General features: G+C 44.2%; 1 protein-coding gene across 6 annotated transcripts; it reads left to right on the top strand.

The window, feature by feature from the left end:
• The first annotated feature begins 30 nt into the window (after positions 1-30).
• On the top strand, positions 31-20,276 carry LOC147623706 (uncharacterized). Of its 6 annotated transcripts, XR_015269201.1 has the most exons (7): positions 33-562; positions 1,804-2,003; positions 2,129-2,215; positions 19,002-19,074; positions 19,158-19,266; positions 19,418-19,482; positions 19,710-20,276. XR_015269201.1 is itself a non-coding variant. In XM_086820309.1 (6 exons), the coding sequence occupies exons 1-6, from the start codon at positions 284-286 to the stop codon at positions 19,426-19,428; spliced, it is 735 nt and encodes a 244-aa protein (XP_086676435.1). In that variant the 5' UTR covers positions 31-283; the 3' UTR covers positions 19,429-20,276. The 6 variants fall into 6 exon arrangements, 4 of the variants coding, with proteins under 4 accessions (XP_086676435.1, XP_086676434.1, XP_086676433.1 ...); XM_086820309.1 differs by having other exon boundaries at positions 31-562; positions 19,002-19,054; positions 19,162-19,266; positions 19,418-20,276; XR_015269199.1 differs by having other exon boundaries at positions 19,158-19,482.
• Positions 20,277-22,546: the final 2,270 nt, after the last annotated feature.

Below are 22,546 nucleotides of genomic sequence, written 5' to 3' on the forward strand. Positions count from 1 at the left end.
ACGGTGGCCATGAATCTTACCTGACAAGAGTCTTTAAGACCAAGTGATCTATAGTGGCAAGGGTGATGGGCTCCGTGTAAGAGAGATTCTCCCCCTCCCCCAGCAAGATCGCTTGTACGTGAGTTTCACCATCGATTCTGCCATCCCACCCGGTTGATGCAGCCACTCTGTGGGTAGCTTTCTTCTTGCGGCGAGTTTATACTCGACTGACTCAGTCTCGGGAGCGTGTGGACCCATCGGCAATGTTTGTGAAAGGGTGCTTAAGAAAATAATTAGCTGTGGTATGCGGATGCTCTCTCGAACACACATTGAAAGGGAGATGCACGAGGACGACAGGGGATGGCGAGGCCTTGCCGTGCGTGCAGGCCTACTGCACCCTACTAGACCTCGACATAAACTCTTCTCTGCCCACCATGCCTCCCTTGCACCCCTTCGCCTGCCTTCTTTTGGCATACCACCACAACAACAACAGCAGGACGGCAGCAAGTGGCGCCGCTCCCTTAGCCTTTTCTCGGAGGTTTCCCACCTCGACTCAGGTGTCCAGCTCTCCGGCACACACTCTGTAAGTGTCTGTGTTTCTCCATACCCTAGCATGCATCAACTTAGAGAACAAATCTTCTGATTAAGAAGAGCCTTACCCGTGTAAGGATGCACCATATTTTGCTGGGAAACTGAATTGTCGGTCATAATCACTTCTCCCATCAGCATCAACCAGCCCCCGTCTCCTTGGAGTATGAGGTGCTAGGCCATATTTACCTGTCCTATCATCACAATTGATCTGATTAGTCCACTGGTCGCTGCCGGATGCAGAATCTGAGCTGCTCCCAGACCTTGACACACGGGAATGGTATGAAGTTGCATTTCCTGATTGAAATGCTTTGGCAGGTTGCGGTATTCCAGGAGCATTCCTTAAATCGCTCCCTCAGGCCACTCCCTCGATTTCGGGAAGCCATGAAGGTCCTCCTTCATGAGGCATGCTACTGACAGTAGTAAGTTAGCACTTGAAAATCAGATTCCAGACAGCCATGGAGCTACCCATTCCATTTTGTCAAGGATTCCAGGAGGCCGTGGAGCTACACCTCTGCATTCTGCAGAATGCGTATTCATGGAAACAACATGCTACCGACAGTAGTACTCTAGGGTAGAAAAATATCAGACCAACATCCTTGATGGACTAGAGAAAGGCCTCCCGACAGCCTTTCCCGATCGTCATGGTCTCTGAGAGGGGTGCGACAGGGACAGAAGCCGTGGAGAAGCTGGCAACAATAGCAACCCGATGAATTGCATATCTTTGCCGCATCAGCATTATGGGTAGCCCTCCCATGACCAACAGCCATGACGATTTAGAGAGGTCCTGTAAACCTGATGCAAGTTTTTCAACCTGTATTGGTAGAAATCCGATGGAAGGCGAAAACAAAGTAGGGAGTAAGGGATGGCCCTCATTTTTAGATAGATCTTGTAGAGGAGTCAATCTCTGACAGATTCTGGCTCCAATAGCAATCGGAGGCCACCGGCTAAGAGGCTGGGAGGGGATCCAAAGGTGGAAAAAAGTGGGGCTCTGGGGAGTCTCCCCCATCAAGTGGAAGATGTTTATTGGAGAATCCATAAGGGTGATTTGATTGGAAAAAGAAATGGGCTGAGGTGGTGATCTGCTATGGCCCCCATCCCCGAGGACTGGGTGGAGCTCATGTTGTAGAATTATAAGTTGGAAAATAGCTCGTCATAGATCCTCGTTTTAATTCATTTCTCTCTTTATATTGATGGGAATCAAATCTAATGGTGCATTTGGCCGCTGCGTTGCAGATAGGATTAGGCACAGTTTTTGAGGCCTTGCTTCAAGGCAGCAAAGTTCATCTGGCTGAGCTGCGCCTCAGGATGTCAAAAACTCTGCTTTCTCCATCCTCAAGTGAAAAGAGAAAACCTTGCGAAACTGCAAAGCTTGCATTAAGCCTTGCGAGTGATCTGCAGAACAGAAGCCGGGTGACGATTGAGAGCATGATAGGGTGAATAAACAAATCTTGTTTTGTTTGTTTGTCAGCAATCTATATGCTTTACGCACTCTACACTCTTGAATTTCTGATAAAGAATTTCCACTTTTGACATGTTTATTGTTTTGTGTGCTGGCTAGGACTAAGGAAGATGGGCATACTGTTTCTTGTGCTCTTTCTTCTGATTTTCAGTCACAACTGGCATTGGGAGTTGCTTCTTCTCACAGGTGGGATTATCAGGGATTCACATATTATCAAATCATGCAAGAATTCAGTAGGGAGTGTGACTTGCTTGATGGTTGATCTCTTAACAAGTTGCTCTCATAATCTGCTGCATGTCACTCAGCATGAGAATAGTTTCAATATAATGTTTACGAGTGCTTTTATCAGAAAAACTTTTCATGTGATTAAATACCCATAGGCTCACGTGTAAGAAGCGAGCATGTCAAAGTAACACTTGGAAATATACAGGAGAAAAGATTGTTTAAGTGCACTCAGAAAGGCCATGTATCTGCTAAGTGCCTACTTCTCGCAAAGGATAAGGGAATGAAGGCGGATGTAGTATGCACATGCAATATCAAACATACCAGGGAATGAAGGCGGATGTAGTATATGCACACGCAATATCAAACATACCAGGGAACACGGGATGCCATGCTATGATCCACCCAGTTTTTTTTGTTTTTTCTTCCAAACCCTAATTCTATGGCTGTGTGTCAGACCCTAGCATAAAAGCAAGAAGAAGGTTTACCTCTACTTTCCGCCTGAGTGGCAAGTCCCTCCAAATTTTCTTCATTAATCTAAGGCTCCTCACTATTCTATGAGTATTCTTTCTACCCCTATTTTACTTTAGTAATCCTAAACCCCTTTTCGCTCCTAGGGATGAGTGGTTTGAGCTCTATTTATCCAAGATCAATGATGAAATTGGATGGCACAGTGAAGGTGCTTATGTAATGCTTAAAATGGAATTAACACTTAATTACAATTTTACACAAAGAAGAAATGTGGAAGTTACTAGAAGACCTGTAACATGCAACCGGAATGTTCGTGTAAAGCGCAACAAATCATTCTTTATACCTTTATGTTAGTGAGCATGAAGCACTCCACTTTAATCTTTATTCACAGGAGATCGGGCTATAGAGAGATAATTTAGAGACGACACTAGATTGGGTCCCAATCTACCCACTTAAGGTCCCCCTCCTGCAAGCAGGAGTATTTGCTTTATTGCTTTGGAGAATATGTAGAAACCTTACTGAAGACGGTTGTCTAAGGCTTGCTAAACGCAAGGACGATGTAGACCAAATGTTGGCTGAACCATCAAAGGGGTTGACAACTGTGAAGCTAGTTCGGAAGCCATACGCACACCTATATGTGCCGATGGAGATGCAAGAATGAAGGCTGAATGCCGAAGAGAACTTTGGGATATGTTGGACTGAAGCCCAATGAAGTGCTTGGCTGAGATTGTGTATGCACAAGCCCTAGGACTCAAGCACACATACCTTTGCACTTGTTTACTGCTGCAACTATGAGAGAATAAGATGATTTTTGTAAGGGATTGAGGGGCTTCTTACATATGATCATTTAATGCTGGTCGGTTTTCGTTACTATTGTCGGCCTGCTGAATATGCTCAGGACTGCTGAAATTAAGCATTAAATGCTGTTGATTCCACTTGTGTGAGATTGGGTTGCACCTGTTGCTAGCCGATGGGATAATCTGCTGTGGCCGATAGGACAATCTGCTGGCCCATAGGTGTCTATGCTCCTTAATAGAGCTGCCGATTGGGTACAGGCCCTTTGTATGCACCTTTTTGGTGGCCCATATGCAAGGCTGGCTGGCCTAGAGCAGCCTTGAATCCCCTTGCTAACAAAAGCTTCTACTACATGCTTGCTATGGAATACCTATACTAAGATGGCCTACATGAATTGACTGATCTAGTGACAGATTCTGACACCCAAGGCTTGGAAAGACCTACATAGTTCATGCTTGACATGTCCTTGGACTTGTGCTCACAATGGGGTGACGGCATACGACAATAATCCTAGAAGCTACTAATGTTGTACAAATGTAGCACTGATGATGAGCCAATCTGTCACATGGCACCTTGGTGCATGGGTGCATGTGACATTCTATCCTACTTAGTTGATTGGCCTCCAAGTAGTCCACTAATATTTGTGGGTACTCTTGGAAGATTTCCTCATCAAGCCAAACGGCTTCGTGAGTGCCTCGGTTTCTTAACTTGGTGTAGAATTGTTTGAGTCTTTGAGCGGAACGACTTCCACTTGTGGAGGAGAATTTGTTTGGGCTCGATGACCTCTACTTCATCGACCACTTCAGGCCGCTCATCCGGAACCTCTTGCAAGGATGGTCCAACATAAGGCTTCAACCATGAGATGTGGAAGACATCATGCATAGTCCAACTGTTTGGTAACTTCAACTTCATGGAGACATCACTGAGCTTCTTTACAATAGGAAACGGGCCAAAGCTTCAAAAAGAGAGCTTGGGACAACGCTTACCTACTTGCTTTAACCGTTGCTCCATGATTCGGAGAAATACCCAAACTCCCTCTTTGTAGTTGACGTCTTGTCTAGACTTGTTGGCTTGCTTGGTGTAAGCTTCTTGTGCTCTGGCTAGGTGCTCCTTCACGGACTCAATAATCTTTGAAAATGTTTCTGTGGTCTTGTTGGCCAATGATGGCGACACCATCCTCGCAAGAAGAGATGAGAAACGGTGACCAAATGCTGCCTCATATGGAGTCCTATTTAACTTCCAGAGTGAGAGAGTGTGCATAGAGCGGAAGCAAAGAGAGCATTAGAATGTGCTGAACTGAGAGTGCAAGAGAGAGAGATATGAAGCCAAAAGGCTGAATATATTGAGAGGAAGCTGCTCATGGCCTTAGCGACGAACAAGAAAAGGTAAGGTGCCGGTGGACAGCCGTGTTGGACCGAGCGAGAAAGGGGGAATCTGTCGCCTCGGGCTCCCTGAATGAGAACTTGATTGTGAGAGGCTGAGTAAAGTCCTGAAACACCACGGATCCACTCCACTGGGAACCCCATCTAGTACATCGTGCCCTCCAGAAAGCTCCAATCAACCCTATCATAAACTTTCTCAAAGTCTAGGAGGAGCACTATGAGGTCCTGTTGCCGCATCCTGGCCGAAGTTGTCGTCTCCCAAAAGGTGAAGATGCTGTCCTGAATGCTCCGATCTTGAACAAAACCTATTTGAGTGTCGTGGATCAAGTCAGGGAGAGAAGGTTGAAGTCTCCGGCTGATGGCCTTGGCCAAGATCTTGTAGGCTGTCCCAAGAAGGGTGATGGGTCTCCCCTGCTGGATCTCCAATCTGTCACCACCCTCCTTAGGAATCAAGTGTATCAAACCCTTTGAAAGCCTCTTTGGCATGGCACCTGTGATCATAATGTGATTGAAGGCTGCTCAAAGGACGCCTTCCATGAGATCCCAGTATAGCGAAGAAAGAAAGAAATTGGAAGCCCGTCCGCCCTCCGGCATTTGCTCCTAGGGAGAGCCGTCAATGCGTCTGCCAGCTCTTGTGCTGTGAAGGGAGTCAATAAGAAGGACCATAGAGCAGGGGGAATCACCTCTCTCGTGTGTCGCTAGACCCTCTCGCGTGTGTCCATCGGGTCAGAAACAATATCTCCATCCTGGCCATGCAACCTGCGAATACCATCTCTCCGCATATGGGGGCCTGCAATCTCAAAGAAATCCCCCGTGACTCTATGTCCAGCCTGGGCCCAAAAGGAGGCTCTGGCATGGTACCTGTACTCCACCCTCCTCTCCTTGATGGATCTGATCTCCGTACACGCGACAACAAGCTGACTCTCAATCCACGAGCTATGGAGGGAACTCTCTTGAAGCCATTGGAGAGAAGCAAGATGCCTCCTTCCTCTCGTTCTCACGAAATCCCTCCAATTTGCTTTGTGCTGCCTCTTGCAAAAATCTATCGATCTCACCAAGGCCCACATCCAAGGTGCACGCGGCAGAGCATGAGATGAATTCTAGTCCCGCCCATATTTGCTCTATCTTGCTGCAGATTTTTGGGTCTTGTATGAGGCTGTTTGGAATCCTAGGGCTCACATGCTAGTCCTGCCTCTAGGGGTCCTCTAAGGATAGAATAACTGGAGCGTGATCAAAAAAAGTGGTGCCTGCCAAGATACCGATCATGCCCCCGCGACTGCAAGCCCACTCGTCCACATAGAACCTGTCAAGTCGAGAGAGGTTGGGGCCGGCATAGTTGCAAGCATTCGTTGCATGCGTGCATTCACATTTGAGTTTGCCAAGTTTGCTAAAGAATGCTTCAAACCTTGGCGTAGATGCATTCATGACATTTACTAGATGGCCAATTTCCAAAAGAAAACCATCTCGGTAGACTAACATGTCAAATTCGGGGCTTTTCTAGAAGAGTTTCAAATTTCAAAAATACCAGTAGACACGCTACCTGAAGGTTGTAGGCTTTAGGCTATAGTGGGCTATGGTTGTGGGGTACATCACACACCTTCAAGCTTCTTCACAATGTTGAAAGGTGAATGGCGATTGGTACTCCCTACATTGCAGTTTACTTGAGTGCAATTCCCAACATTAGCAATGTTTTAATTCGGTACGCTTTGATGAGCCATGCCACCCAATGTTTAGTATTTACACGCTACCCAAGAAAAGCCTAAAACATGGCCGGCCGCCCAAATTTCTAAGTTGCAAAAAAAGTTTGCAAGGTGTTGCAAATGTGAGAATGTAGCAAACGTTTGCTAACCTATGCAAACGAGAATGTTTGCAATTATGGGGGCTGGTGCTCCTCCTATCGGACCGCGAGAAGCACAGGCTCCCGGGGTTGCGTCCAAACTGTGGTAGATGCCAAGGGTCTTGTCCCGTGAGTGCCAAGATCAACTCCTCCCATGTAGAGGACTCTGCGCTTGAGACTGTAGCCATGCCTCCTTTGAGTCTGTCCTTTGCTAACTCGATCATGTTAAAGTCTCCATCCATGCACCAAAAGTCAGCCTGAGGAAGGGCCTGACGGACTGTGCTCCAGAAGATGGATCTACCTGCTGTGGCGTTCGGGGCATAAACATTGAGGAAGCCCACGCAGTCCTCTCCGAATATATTGGTAACCCACTGCGCTCGCCCAGAGACACTGACACCTGAGCCTGCCAGCAAGAGCTACTCGTTGACATAAATACAAACTCCTCCTTGTGTCCCTGAGGGGCCGAAAGAGGGAGACCAAAAAGTGTGGCTCCTGCTTGGTAAAATCTTCCCGTAGTGGCGGGTACGCCCCTCGGAAAGATGGTCTTGGAGGAAAAGAATGTCAATGGGTCTCCCAACTGTAACTCTGTGAAGCTCTCCTCTTAGGACCCCTCGCTTTTGAAAGCACCGAGCCCCCCTAAACCCTAAATATTCCATGAGGCTATCCACATATTAATCTCTGTGGGAGGCATAACTATTAGAATTGCCCTCCACTCGAAGAGTCTTGGGCATGGGTTTTGATGGGGAATAATCACAATCAATATTGGCACACCAAGTTGGCGCAGATCCTATCCTCCATGTGTCACCACTCTATCCGAGTGTGAGAGTAGGTAGACTCTGAACTCCATCGATCACAATGGAGGTATCTATAAGAGGGGGGGAGGGGTACTGCAACTGAAATATGAAGGAACACAAAAAGTAGCACCTCCAGGCTGGAGATGTTACATGCACTGAGCTTGACAATTGATAACGCACAATAGGGTCTTCTTATGTGGTGAGAATCTTTAGCATCCAATTTAGAGAGCAACCAAGAAACATGAAAGACATTGTGCATAGTCAAACTTTTCGGCAATTTTAACTTTAAAGAGACATGACTTAACTTTTGAATGATTGGAAATGGGCCGAAATTTTAGAATGCTAGTTTGGGACAATTCTTGCCCACTTGCTTTAGCCATTGTTTCATGATGCGGAGATGATACAAACGTAGTCCTGGGATCTCTATCCCCAATGATGGACTTTGGCATACCATGATGCTTGAATATGTGAGCAAGAAAAAGCTTCACCATCATATGATTAACTTTAATGGTTTTCTTGATAGGCAAGAAGTGAGCTTGCTTGCTAAACCTGTCCACAATGGTCCAAATAGCATCATTTCCATGTTGGGATCTAGGCAAATCCATAATGAAGTCCATAGTAATGCTTTCCCATGGCTGCGAGGGAATAGGCAATGGCTGAAGCAAACCTGGAGGCTTTTGCCTATCAAATTTCACCTTTTGGCAAGTAATACATGCACGTACATATGCCTCAATGTCTTTACGCATGCTTGGCCAAAAGAAATATCTCTCAATCATGCGTGTAGTAGGCATGATGCCTCTATGACCAGCATAAGGTGGAGCGTGACATTCCTCCATAACCTTTGGACGCATATCTTTCACCACACATAAGCAGTTATCCTTCATAAGATAATTCTCTTTGATCACATAAGAGGCATGTGAGTGACCAGTCATCAAATCAGTCCATATATGGCAAAAATCAGCATCCAAATGATAAAAATATCGCATGGCAGATAAGTCCCCATGAGAGGCCACTGAAACTGCAGCCACATAAGTGTGATATGCAGCGGAAGTCTTTGTATTGGAAGATCCTATCACACAAATGCTCACACCGTCTTCTGTATCCTGAGTTTCGTGAGTTTAGCAATCCACTTTAATACTTCAAACTTTAAAGAGATATGAGAGAGAGATATGAGGACTGTACACCAGATTGGGTCCGAATTACCCACACTGAAGGGCCCCCTATCCCGATAACGAGATAGTATTTGCTTTATTTCTTTTGAGAGAATGACTGTGGACTGTAGATAAGCCAAACGCAAGATCTCGGAGGATCGGAAGCTTGGCTGAACTGTACACGGCTGTAGAAACACCTGGATGAATTGATCTCAAGCCTATGCACTACCTCATGCAATAGTTTTTCCAAAGGTTTACAAAAGGGTACACAATATTAAAAGGTATTTTAAATGCTCATGGGCACCCTGATGTCCAGCCCCTAATTTAAATGTGTGTGAACACATGGGCTTATAATATTAAAGTTGGCCATAACTTATTAATTTTACATTTTAAAAAGGGAAAAATGGTAATACTTACCACCTGTTCACACGCCACACCAACGAGTCAACAAACAGCACTCCATGGTACACTGGGGACGTGTCATGCAAAAATAAATTTATGCATGCAGAGATAAATGCATGTGCACATGTAATGGACGAAATCTCCCTTTCATGAAACTTGTACAAGAAGTTCCTGTCGAGCACAAAACTGGCACGACAGAAATATAAAAATATGTCCTGGTCTTCCTATGGAGTGACAGTCCCATAGGTAAGACACCATCCTGGCTATACACGGGTGGCACCAACAGGCTCCCGTCTGTACAGCACAAAGTACGTCACACCACGAAACTGGTTCCCGTCCATGTGACACAGCATTGATCACACATGGGTGGCACTAATCTGGCTCCTGTCCATGTGACACCAAAAGACTGGGCCTTTCACATGGGACACTGGCCTGGCCCCATGTGAACATGGCACAAATCTAACCGCTCTATGGAGTGACAGTCCCATAGAAGTGGCTCCAGAAATGGAGATGGACCAAATGGTGACACCTAGGGGTCAAAGCGGTGCTGCCACTGTTGTGCGAAGAAGGCCTGGGTCGTACGCAATGCAATGGGGCTCAGTTGCATGACTCGATTTGACGCTGTTGGCAAGTTGAACTCAACCTAGTAGTAGCCATGCCCCAGAGGATGAATGTCTGTGATCTTTGTAGGCCCACCAAGGAGGCTAGCCTGAAGAAGATCTCTAAGTTGTTTGCGCACAGGGCGGCTACCGACAATCTTGCGCGCAAGGCGGCTACCGACAATCTTGCATAGCAGAGTGGAGGCCTCTAAGGATACAACAGTTGTAGCGAGGAGCTAAAGATCCACTTCAAAGAAAGCTAAGCAAGTTACAGTGGCCTCGGTCGGGGATGACAGAGTGGTTGTCATGGAGTCCTTATAAGGATAAAGACCAAAAGAGGCCAAGACTTGCCGATTGAAGAAAGCCCAAGGACCGAAGATGCTGTCAGATGAAGACGGAAGGGGCAAAGAAGTCGGAGGAAGATGGGGCAAGCGGTGAGGCTGAGGAGGAGGAAAGGCAGGAGAGAGGGGGGGGGTGCTAAGGGGCGGAAAGGAGAGAGGCATGGGTGGGGACATCAAGTGTCACCATTTGGTCCCTCACCCGTCTCGACCAGTGTTTTATACACTAGGTGGAACCAAGGTGTGAGCGGAGATCTTTCCACAGAAGTAAGCGGGAACATTAACCAGCAAGATTTCAATTTGAAAGATGGCATCGGGGCAAAAATACCATGGGATCTTCATCATTAAAGAGAGGAGATGGTCTTTCCACACTTTATTAACAGAAGGGGTAGACATATTTTATTATGGGACAAGTATTTGTGGACAAAAGAGGGTGCCCAACTCCTAGCTTGGGGAGCAAGCTTAAAAAGTTGCTATTTCTGGAGGACCAATCCACTTATGGCAAAAGGGGAAAAGCAAGGCAAAATTGGGGGCCCATCGAGTTTACGAAGAGGAGCAGGTCGGGCAGTCATCTTTTTGATATGCGCTCGCACACCCCAGCAGGCGACTAGCTCTATATATATCTCTCTCTCTATTGCGCTTACCAGATTATTGCAGAGAAGCTTGACAAGAACAACTTCCATGCTTGGAGGTTTAGATTGACCTTTGTCTTTACAGCAGTGCTGTACAACTGCCGCCTCTAGGGGAAGAAGCCGTACTGTCTACAGCTCTTCGCCCTCTCCTATTTTGCTGGCCGTACGCAGCAGGCAGGGACTGTTCTCCTTGACTGTACAGTGGGCAGCCGTCTGGGTACTTGTGTTCTCTCTCCCGACTCTGGCCGTACAAAAGAACTGCAAGCAGAGCAGCATGCTTTCTCTATCTTTCATTTCCTTTCTACGCCGACTGAACCTACTCATACAGCTGTACGGGTACCGTACCACTTCACATGTGTTAGGGTGGCTGTGTGCAGGCTATACAACAGATGGGTGGCGTCAAAAGACCCCTTATCTCTTGCATATCTGGTTGATCGAGCTGAGATTTGGGATTGTGTTACAGGACTGAGTATTTTACCTCTTTTCTTAAGCACTATGATTATGTTTAAACATGTTTAGCATTCAGTGATCATGTTTTATTCTGTATGTGCATGTGTAAGTTTGTACACGTGTGAGGATGCAGATACATGTTTGGTGTGTGTGTGTGTGTGTGTATGCTCTTCACGTACATGTATTTTTGGGTCTTTCTCTTACCTTGTTGTAGGAGCAGTAGCTGAGGCAACCTGTGGAGCAGCCCTGCAAGCACAACCAGTCAGCAGCAAGTGACGTGGCGCTGCCATGTGGCACAGTCAGGCTGGCTGCAGGTGATGACAGGGCACTGGTAGCTGACGTGGCTGATGCAGGCAGGCATGACGTGGTTGGGCTGACATGGCTGGCTGCAAGCGTTGCCAGGTGTCAAAGAGGGGTCTATAGCAAGAGAGAGAGGCGAAGAGAAGCCGCGGGGCAACAGAACGCGAAGGTGACGGGCAGCTAAACGTGAAGGCGAGTTGGCGCACTCAGCGTAAGGAAAAGCGCCGAAGAGAAAACGCCGGGCAGCAATCGCGCAAGAGAAAAAAATCGTGAATCCCAAAAAATGCTAAAATAATAATAATAATAATAAAGAAAGAAAGAGAAAAGCTATTCGAAGAGTCTTTTTTTTGAAAAGCACTTGTATAAAAAGGGGGTCAAGGCTCTTGTATCCCACAACACAAACTGGGTGAAAGTTTCACGGAGATCTCCTCCACGTGAAGCAAGGAGGCATCTTCTCAGGAATTGTACAAGGGCTATGCCGACTTCGAGTGATAAATAGATACCTGCGGCCAATTGGTCTTTTGTGCAGGAGCACTCTAGCTCCACTTATTCTTTTTCTTCTTCTTCCAAGTTTATTATTCCAGGTCATAAAGAGTTTTAAGTGTGATTAAGTGTGCTCACTGCTTGTAAAGTTTTTGAAGGCCGGTTTCAAGGTTCCATTACCGGGATACATCGTCAACTTTTTCAAGAGGGTGAGCCTGCGGTCGACACATTTAATACTATGGCTGGAACTAGTGCGGAGATGAAGGATTTATCTTCAGAAGAAGATGACTACTTTGAAGAAGATGAGGAAAGCGAGCAAGAATTATCTCCCGATATACCAGAATTTGAAGACGATGATGCCACTTATGAAGCAAAGATGCAAAGTTTGATGGAGGGATTAATGGAACTCGCGAAGGATTCACGTTTTTCACAAAACTTCAAAGTTGATTCTAAACCACGGAAACAGGGGTCTGAGAAGAAAGCTGAGCCTCAACATTCGGCTCCCATCTACCCAAATTTGCATCTTCAGAGTTGTGCAAAGCATGGGAAAGACTTCGAGATCAGGAGGTTTTGATCTTTTTCGATCCTGGGGCTCGTGCAAACTTCATCACCCCCGAGCTTGCGGCAAAGTTGAGCATCAAACCAGAGGAGATGGGTGTGTTGTATGAGGCTACTTTGGCTTGTCCTGGACATTCGGTTGAGGTTACACCGATCATTGGGAAACTGCGTCTCAATGTGCAGACTTACACGGACAGAGAGGATGATTTCTACACTATGCCGTTGGAGGATTGTGATGTTTTGTTGGGTATGCCTTGGTGCCATAAAGTTAAAGCGGTGGTGGATACTTTCAATAGGAAAATCACTCTCACTCACAAGAATAAGGAACACACTCTTGATGTAAAGCTTAAAGGAGAATCTATTCCTGTTGTATCGGCCTCGGTCATTTCTCGTTTAATAAAGAAACAGCTTTCTGTTTACTTAGTGTTTGTTAAAGAGAATCATGATACCATAGATTCCAACCTGTCTGAGTTGGACAAGGAAAGAATGGATTTTCTCACAAGTTTTCAAGATTGTTTTTCAGAGGCTTTGCCAGGGAAGTGACCGCCTGCTAGGCCTGAGGATCATGGGATTGATTTGATTCCTGGAAGTTCACCACCGAATAAGCCACCTTATAGGGTGAGTGTAGCCCAACAAGAAGAGATTATGAGCCAAGTGCGTGATCTGTTGGACAAAGGGTTGATTCAACCGAACTCTTCGCCCGATTGTTCACCAGTGCTTTTGGTACAAAAGAAAGATGATTCTTGGCGGATGTGCATTGATTACAGGGCACTGAATAAGATTACCATCAAGAACAGATTCCCTATACCACGAATCGATGATATTTTGGATCAGTTACAAGGAGCAGCTTACTTTTGTCGCATTGATCTGAAGAGTGGATACCATCAAATTCTCATCAGACCAAAAGATGTGCACAAGATAGCCTTCAAGACAACTTTTGGACTTTATGAGTTTTTGGTCATGCCTTTTGGTCTTACGAATGCTCCAACAACCTTCAACGGAGCTGTTCTTATGCAGGATGGACATGTTATTGCTTATGAGAGTAGAACTTTGTCACTAGCAGAAAGAAATCTACAAGTATATGAGAAGGAGCTTCTTGCGGTGATTCGTGCTCTTTCTACTTGGAAGCATTACCTTCTTGGGGCTAATTTCATTGTTCAGAGTGATCATCAGACTCTATGGTACTTCCTTATTCAAACGAAGCTCTCAGAGAAGCATATGAGATAGGCAAACTTTTTGTCCATGTTTCACTTTCAGATTGTTCATGTGGATGGCAAAAAGAATGTGGTTGCGGATGCCTTGTCTAGGAAACCACATGTGGCCGCCGTCTCTATTATCTTTCATCATGAACTTGATGATATGCGAGAACAGTATGCTCATGACACAGATTTTGAGCGGATTTTTGATTGTTTGACTGAAGGAGAGCGAGTTGATCATTATTCTCTCAAGGAAGGATTTTTGATGAAGCATGACAAATTGCGTGTCAAATCTCAGTTGAGATAGAAGGTTATGACAAAATACCATGCTCCGCCTTATGCAGGCCATCGTGGTATCGAGGCTACAGTGAAAGCTTTGGAGGCATTCTTTTCCCTTTGCCTATTCCAGATAGATCGTGGGAGAGTATTGCTATGGATTTTATCTTTGATCTTCCTAGGACAAAGAGTGGGAATGATGGCATCTGGACTATCGGGGATCGTTTCAGCAAGCAGGCCCATTTCATTCCAGTCAGGAAGAAGATTAATGCAGAGCAAATGGTGGATATTTTTGACAAATATCTTCAAGTACCATGGGAATCCGCCCACATCTATTGTTAGTGACGAGATCCTCGAATGACGAGTTTATGTTTATTTTGGAGAGCATTGTTCGAGAACATGAAGACTTGAAATTCTCATCATCTTTTCATCCACAAACAGATGGGCAATCGGAAATTACCAACTCCGTTGTATTGGATCTTTTAAAGTGTTATGTTTCGGATCATAAGGAGCAGTGGGAAAAGTATCTTCCTTTGGTAGAGTTTGCTTACAACAACACCATTCACACTTCGACAGGTAACGCACCTTTCGAGATTGTGGAAGGCGCAAAGAAAGTACCTCCGATCCTGCATACAAAAGATAAGACCTTCGAGGTAGATCGTTTTGTGGAGAATATGGATGAGGCTTACAAGAAGGTCAAGTTGGCTCTTCAAAGGACTCAAGAGAAACAGAGGAAAGCAGCAAACCTTCACCGTCGATCATTGGTTTTTGATTTGGGTGATTGGGTGCTTTTGAGATTTGAGAAGGCTAGACTTAGGAAAATGAAGGGTAAACAGCACTTATATCCTAAACTGAGTATGCGGTACTATGGACCTTTTCAGGTGATTGAGAAGATGAGTGATGTTTCTTATCGTCTTCAGTTACCGGATCATTGGAGGATTCATAATGCATTCCATGTGAGTCTTCTTAAACCTTTCAGAGGTGAGGTGCCTACAGATCAGGTTGATGAGCCACAACTAGAAGTCGAAGAACTAGATGAGATTCTTCAACCGGAACAGATTTTGGCACATAAAGAAAGAAAAGTCAGAGGAAAAGTTTCACGTGGATATCTGGTGAAGTTTGTGAACTATTCACCTATGGATTCGAAGTGGATGGAGGAGGGTGACTTGGCAGATTCACTGAGGATGCTAAAACTTTATCTCGAGGCTTTTGGTTTGGAGCCTACCTTAGAAAGTGCTTCAACAGGTTCAGTTGTGGATTCTAGAGTACTACCTGTTACTCAAGAAGGGGGTGACTCCGCTTCCTTGTCACAGAGTTCACTTGGATGAGATCTAGAAGTCGCTTGGTGTTCTTATCAGCACACCTGAGATACTGAACTGACAGTATATCTGCCTATGGGATTTCTATGATATATGTGTACTAGTCACATGGTTTGATTCATGGATATACGGATCTTTTTGAGAGAATGGGGACGCTTATTCTAGACTTTCATTTGATATGCATGTATATAGATACTTGCCTTTATGCATCAATGTTTACTCATGTTCATGATGTACTGCTGATCGTGGGTCCTATGGGATGGCCATGAGCGGAGCAGGTAAAGCATCCAGGGGGACATGACTATTCACGAGGTGGATGCTCTTGATTTATGTTATTTAGATGTTTTGTTTCAGTTGGCAGGACATAGCTTTCTCATTGGTCTTTTAGGTTCTGTTTCAGTTTGGCAAATCCTTTGAATGAACAATCGAGGACGATTGCTTTGTTTTAAAAGGGGGGTATGTTACAGGACTGAGTATTTTACCTCTTTTCTTAAGCATTGTGATTATGTTTAAACATGTTTAGCATCCACTGATCATGTTTTATTCTGTATGTGCATGTGTAAGTTTGTACACGTGTGAGGATGCAGATACATGTTTGGTGTGTGTGTACACGTACATGTGTGTGTATGCTCATATGTTTGTTCATGTACATGTATTTTTGGGTCTTTCTCTTTCCTTGTTGTAGGAGCAGCAGCTGAGGCAACCTGTGGAGCAGCCCTGCAAGTACAACCAGTCAGCAGCAGGTGACGTGGCGCTACCACGTGGCACAGGCAGCTGACACGTGGCACAGTCAGGCTGGCTGTAGGTGTTGACAGGGCACTGGCAGCTGACGTGGCTGATGCAGGTAGGCGCTGACGTGGCTGGGCTGACATGACTGGCTGCAAGCATTGCCACGTGTCAGAGGGGTCTGTAGCAAGAGAGAGAGGCGAAGAGAAGCCACCGGGTAGCAGAACGCGAAGTCGAAGGGCAGCTAAACGTGAAGGTGAGCTGGCGCACTCAGTGCAAGGAAAAGAGCCGAAGAGAAAACGCCGGGCAGCAGCAATCGCGCAAGAGAAAAAAAGGCGTGAATCCCAAAAAAACGCTATTCGCCATGTATTTTTTTTTTAAAAAAAAAAGAAAAAGAGAAAAGCTATTCAAAGAGCCTTTTTTTCAAAAAAGCACTTGTAGTAGTTTTTTTTTTCTTAGGGGGAAAAGCATAGCTTAAGCTATGCTTTTCACCCCCAAATTTGTATAAAAAGGGGGCCAAGGCTCTTGTATCCCACAACAAAAACTGGGTGAAAGTTTCAATGAGATCTCCTCCACGTGAAGCAAGGAGGCATCTTCTCGGGAATTGTACAAGGACTACGCCGACTTCGAGTGATAAATAAATACCTGCGGGGGCGCCACGCTTTGGGGCCAGTTGGTCTTTCGTGCAGGAGCACTCTAGCTCCACTTATTCTTTTTCGTCTTCTTCCAGGTTTATTATTCCAGGTCATACAGAGTTTTAAGTGTGATTAAGTGTGCTCACCGCCCGTAAAGTTTCTAAAGGCCAGTTTCAGACTGTTTTGGGGACTGTTTTTGGAGGAATCCGGGGCAGTTTTCAAGGCTTAGTTTTGGAGCTAATTTTGGCACAGAGTTCGGGGCAACTCTTGGCTCCGTACTGGACTGATTTATAGATGGTTTAGGAGCTGATTTTGGGGACTGTTTTGTGACAGTTTTGGACAGCTTCTAGAGGTGTTTGCATCTTGGCACCGGATAGATTATCTGGACAAGATTTGTGTTGATGCTTTGTGGAAAGATCTGGTGTTGTTCACACCCACACCTTGGTATCTTGTAAAAGCTTCTCTATCAATAAAGAAGTTTCCTTGGGGGGCTGGCCGTTCCGGCTCAGTGTCATGTTCCCTTTAGCCTTGTTTATGGTTATTTCCGTTGTGTTTTCACATCTTTGTTTAGCATCTGAAGTGTTTGTCCATTGTTCCGGGACAGTTTTCAAGGCTCAGTTTTGGAGAGTTTTTGACACGGAGTTTGGGGCAACTCTTGGCTCCGTACCGGACTGATTTATAGATGGTTTATGAGCTGATTTTGGGGACTGTGTTGTGACAGTTTTGGACAGCTTCTAGAGGTGTTTGCATCTTGGCACCGGATAGATTATCTAGACAAGATTTGTGTTGATGCGTTGTGGAAAGATCTGGTGTTGTTCACGCTCGCACCTTGGTATCTTGTAAAAGCTTCTCTATCAATAAAGAAGTTTCCTACTGGGGCCCGGCCGTTCCGGCTCAGTGTCGTGTTCCCTTTAGCCTTGTTTATAGTTATTTCCGCTGTTTTTTGACATCTTTGTTTAGCAGCTGAAGTGTTTGTCCATCATTCCGAGTTCCCGTCTGGTTTCAGCAAGGGGGGGGGGTGGGGGGGGTGGGGGCGGGGGCGCAGGCAGAACAGGGGGTGCGGGCGGGACAAGGGAGGGAGAGGCATAACTCCAATCATATGCCTGAAAACAGTAAACTTTTGGAAGAATGATAGGTATGGAAACATTTGCTTCAGCCTTAAAGTAATTATTATAATAACAAAAGTAAAAAATTGGGAGGGGGGAGGGGAGGAGGGTGACCTGCTATCCCCTCATGTTCTCACTATCATCATTCATGCTTCAAAGTTCAAGCTTTATAATTTCAGAATTTCTGACTTTGGACTGCCTAAAGGCACCTAGGGTAGGGCTGTAGCTTATACCCCCCTGACCAGTCCTCAGTTGGAAGTTGTTTTCACTGGAGGTGGCACAGTATCGCAAAGATAACAGATGTTTCTTTTGCCCCATTCGGTGGGATTCTCCAAGAATCAGTGCCCTAAGAAGATCTACAGCAACTGTGGACCCTACCTTAGGTGCCTTCAAAGTTTAGGCAGTCCAAAATCTGAAGTTCTGAAATTATAAAGCTTGAACTTTGAAGCATGAATGATGACACTGGACAATTAAAACATGGGAGGACCAGCAGGTCACCCCTTTTAAGAAAAATAAATAACTATAAAGGGCAACATATGAAACCCACATATCATACGCGTTTGAATCAAACATTTGCAAACATATGGCTGGTCAATCATACGTGTATGATTGGAACTATGCTCCTGAGCACATAGCATTCAAGAGCGACAAGCTATCTCAGCCCCAACTGATGCTGTTTCTATAGCTACTCACTTGCACAGCCACCAATGGCTAGTCAGTCTTGGAGTACGGCTTCCAGCCTTCCACAGCTAAGTCCTACACTGTAATCTCATGAAGAGAGTAATTGGCTCATCAGTCTCGGGAGAAGAGTCTTGGAGAGTCCGTTATGCACACTTTATTTTGCAGTGGGTGTGGATAAGGAGGTTCTTGAGAGCTTGACGGCCTGCAGGTGTGAAGGTCGGGCTGTAGAGAGGCTATTGAGGGTACCTAGACCTGCTACACTAAGACGGTATCCACTATGTCTGCAGAGGCTCTTCATACCCTTGCATCTATAATACATATGGAATAGGATTCTAGGACCTCTTAGGACAGCTCAGTATAGACGGAGCAGATTTGGGGAAGTAGGCCCTTTGTCTCAGGCTGAGGTTTTGGTAATGATTGAAATCGTGTGTCCTGACCAGTACCTCCAGCAGTGATGCATTCTGTGTATTTTGAATGGTACTTGAATAGCTTAATTGGCTCAAAGTTTTCCCATCTAAAGATGGAGTGCTTTGAAGGATGTGATGCCCTAGATTGTGCCGCCGAGCCTATTCTTGATTGCAGACCTTATTTTGAAGCACACTTTTTGTCCTGCAAACAGGTTGGGCAAAACTTGGACTTTTTTCACTCGCTACAGCAAGGATGATTATGCAGGTGAACGTTTTATTTTGCAGGTATGCAGATATACTGGTTTTTTCCTTTTTTGTGTGAAAGGCTTAAAATGCTGAAGCTTAACATGCATGTGATTCATGGGCAGGCAGTCCATGAATTGAATGCTTGGGATAGATTGTCAGCAGTGTATGCAGCAACTGTTGGACATAATCCTCAAGCGGGCTTTAGCTGGATACATGAAGCATGCAAAGAAGGTTCTCTCTCTCTCTCTCTATCCCAGACAGAGACACAACACAGATCTTGAACAAGGAAAACAGCTAGGATTTTGAAGGGTAGAGTTTTGTAGTCCTTTTTGCAGTCTGCCTCCTCTGCCTGAAGGGTAGAGTTTCGTAGTCCTTTTTGCAGTCTGGCTGTAGGGGAGGCTTTGGATCTCATGGACCAGCCATGCAAGACCAGGTTTTGTGTAAACTGTGAGTATACCAGGTTTAACTAACCCTTAATGCAGGTTAGGATTAAAGATAAGCAGGCTGGTTTGTATGTCACATCAAGCATTTTATTTGCATGTTTCTAAATGTTTATCATGTTAGAGGGAGGCTTGCCTGTTATGAAGTTCATTGTGTGTATGCTTGCAGGCATATATGAGCAGATCTAATATGATGAAACCCATTTTTGTGTTTAAACCACCCGTCTCTTGCAGGGGAGGCCAAAAAATCATTATCGTTGAAAGGACTGTGGAGCGGGGATGGCAACTTCTCTGTGAGCATCAAAGCTGAAGTTGGTTCGACAGAATGATGCTGCTCTTAATAAGTCAAATAGGTTAATTCATAATGGATGTGCTTTCTTGAGGGGGAGAATGTCAAGCATGAAGTTAATTGTGAGAAATTGTGTAAGCAGATCTATGCCATGATACCTTGTGATGCTCAACATGTAATGTTTTCCATGTGTTCCCTAGGAGATTTGGGAGACCAAGTTCATGTAAGGCTTCTTCACTGAGATCCATAATAGCATCTACTCTGCTCATGGCATTGACAATGCCTTCCATGCATGATGAACTTCTGTGGTCTTCATTATATCGCAGCGTCGAGAATCAACTTGGGCTTATAATTTGCGACTTGTGATTATTTGGTTATTTTTTGTTTTCACTGTAATTTTTCTTTACTTACCCAAAAACTATGCTTTTTGATGTTTTCTTGACATCCAAATTACTCATGGATCACATGTAACATCTTTTTGGTCTCATAGACCCTTACGGACTTTCGTTAGATGATGGACATTAATAACATCTCTCTCTCTCTCTCTCTCTCTCACACACACACACACACACACACACATCTACAATGATGTCTTGGGTGGCTCGTTGGCGGCAATTCAAGCATGAAATATCTGGAAGGTATGCCAGAGCTTGATGATACCTTGAGAGTTTTGCTTATGATCTAGACTGCGTAAGCTCTCACTTTTCCTTGCATGAATGTGTACAAATGACATTCTCTCCTTCATGCACCCTCAATGACTGCACTTCCATTTTATTCTTGTTTAGCAAGTTATCCTATGAGAGAACAAATTTACAGTGTATTACTTATAAGTTGTAAGATTTAAACCTTAGTATCCTATGAGAGAACAAATTTACAGTGTATTACTTATAAGTTGCAAGATTTAAACCTTAGCCAACTTTTATATCTTGATGTAATTATATAGAGTTTTTTCTATTTAGACTCTATCAGTTACAATACTCGAGATTGAATTCTTCATTCTATAAGGTTCATTCTTATCGACTCCTTAGGTACATTGATTTTATTTATGTCTTCCACTTTCTCTACTACTATCAAATCTTGTCATATGCCTTTGTCGTTATAACGTACTCTAGATTCTACTTAAAACCCTTTAAGGTAAATATTATAGACCTTAAAATAAGGGCTACTTTGTTATTAAGGACACTAACCTTGCTTTATTCATACCAAGGTAAAGTTTGATCATCCCAACCATTCAAAGGACCTTGGAAGTATGCAGTCCCAAGAGACATACTCAAAATGGTGGGGTATAAATGAAAGGTGGACTAACAATGAGTACATAGCCTTTAGCCTCTCAAAACTATGAGGTAATTACTTGCAACGATTCTTTCGCCACATTAAGGTTATACTTCTTAACTATAGCAAGGTCGTCAAACCTTTATAATGCCTTTGCTAAGGTTCAAATAGTAATGAGACACATTGTTATTGGCTTGATTTGATCCACACATTTTACTCCACCTAAGTTGAATATTTAAATTGTGGTAGTGTGTCTTGGTTCATTTTTATAGTAATTTCATCATCTTAGTTATGCTAACGACATAAACTATACTTAGATTCCATATGCCTTGGGATAATTTTTACGATGATAGAATTATACTTGTGTGTTTGTTATGGTTCGATTATATCTTTGCATTTTGCCTTGTGTTTGTTCCACCTTGTTAGTTTCTCTTTTTCCATCACCATGTTGAAGCTTGTCTTCTCATGGAATTAAGAAGGTCCTTGCTAATTTGTTCTCTTGGATGGTGGCAGGTGAGTAGTGATGATTGGAGTAAAGGATTGCCATTTTTGAGAAGGAACATATACATTACGTAAAAGAATATCTAAATACTTCATTTTTGTTATATAAAGGCTTCAAAGATTGGTTCTAGTGTAGTTCATCAATATTGGATTTTTGGTTGCTTCTTGTTATTAACCTTGGGATACACTGGAATATCATATGTTACATTAAGCATCTTTAGAGGAAGGTAGTGACACTTTTCTTTACAACCTTTTTCTTTGATTTTTTTTGTTTTTTTCCTCCTCCTTGTTTCTTGAGGTCTAATGGCACCAAGATAAGCAAGGCTTAAAGAAAGGTATAAGCAACCTTTATTTTGGAATTTTGGTCCCTTAACTTAGCAAAAGTCTTGGAAGATCATGACAATGCATTGGTGCTAAATTATCTAATATCTACCCAAGACGATCTAATATCTACACAAGCATTTGTGATGTTAAAATAAACGTATGAAATTAACTTAGAAGGAAATGCCATCTATAATACCTAATCAACTAAATGTAATTATTATATGTGCTGATTGTTATATCTCTTTTGTCAATTCTACTCATTCAAGGAATGCAAGAATGGAGTGCAATGGTTATGGGGCACTTACCATGCTTCCAAGCTTGAGCTTTTTGAGGTCCACAAGCTTGACTTGTTGAAGTTCCACTCTCCCCAAGTCTTTCTTCCAAACTGTCACCAATGGAAGATACATCCACCACATGTAAGGACTCACTTCACTCATTCTCTACTCTTTCTCTCACACTTAAACTAGAAAAGAACATGCACCAAGAATCAATAAGCTTCTACTCTCAACTCTCACACACCATGCACAAGACACAAGCAAGTAGATAGCACTAGATTCAATTGCCACAAATGGGCCTTATCCATTATTTGTTTCCATTAAGAGAAAATGACTTATACATCATTGAACCTTGTTCATACTTGGGTCCCCGTGTTCATGTTAAACATCAAGTTGTTGAGGTCAAATAT

This window comes from Cibotium barometz, chromosome 26 (assembly GCF_041138505.1).
Source record: "Cibotium barometz isolate CiBa-2024 chromosome 26, ASM4113850v1, whole genome shotgun sequence".
In the NCBI taxonomy this organism is placed as follows: domain Eukaryota; kingdom Viridiplantae; phylum Streptophyta; class Polypodiopsida; order Cyatheales; family Cibotiaceae; genus Cibotium; species Cibotium barometz.

What these genes read in the sequence shown, in the direction of transcription:
- LOC147623706 (XM_086820306.1), top strand. Translation starts at nt 284, where the DNA reads ATGCGGATGCTCTCTCGAACACACATTGAAAGGGAGATGCACGAGGAC. An exon ending in AGCTCTCCGGCACACACTCT is followed by an intron (nt 563 to 1,803) that starts GTAAGTGTCTGT and finishes GCTGCGTTGCAG; the next exon opens with ATAGGATTAGGCACAGTTTT. An exon ending in ACGATTGAGAGCATGATAGG is followed by an intron (nt 2,004 to 2,128) that starts GTGAATAAACAA and finishes TGTGCTGGCTAG; the next exon opens with GACTAAGGAAGATGGGCATA.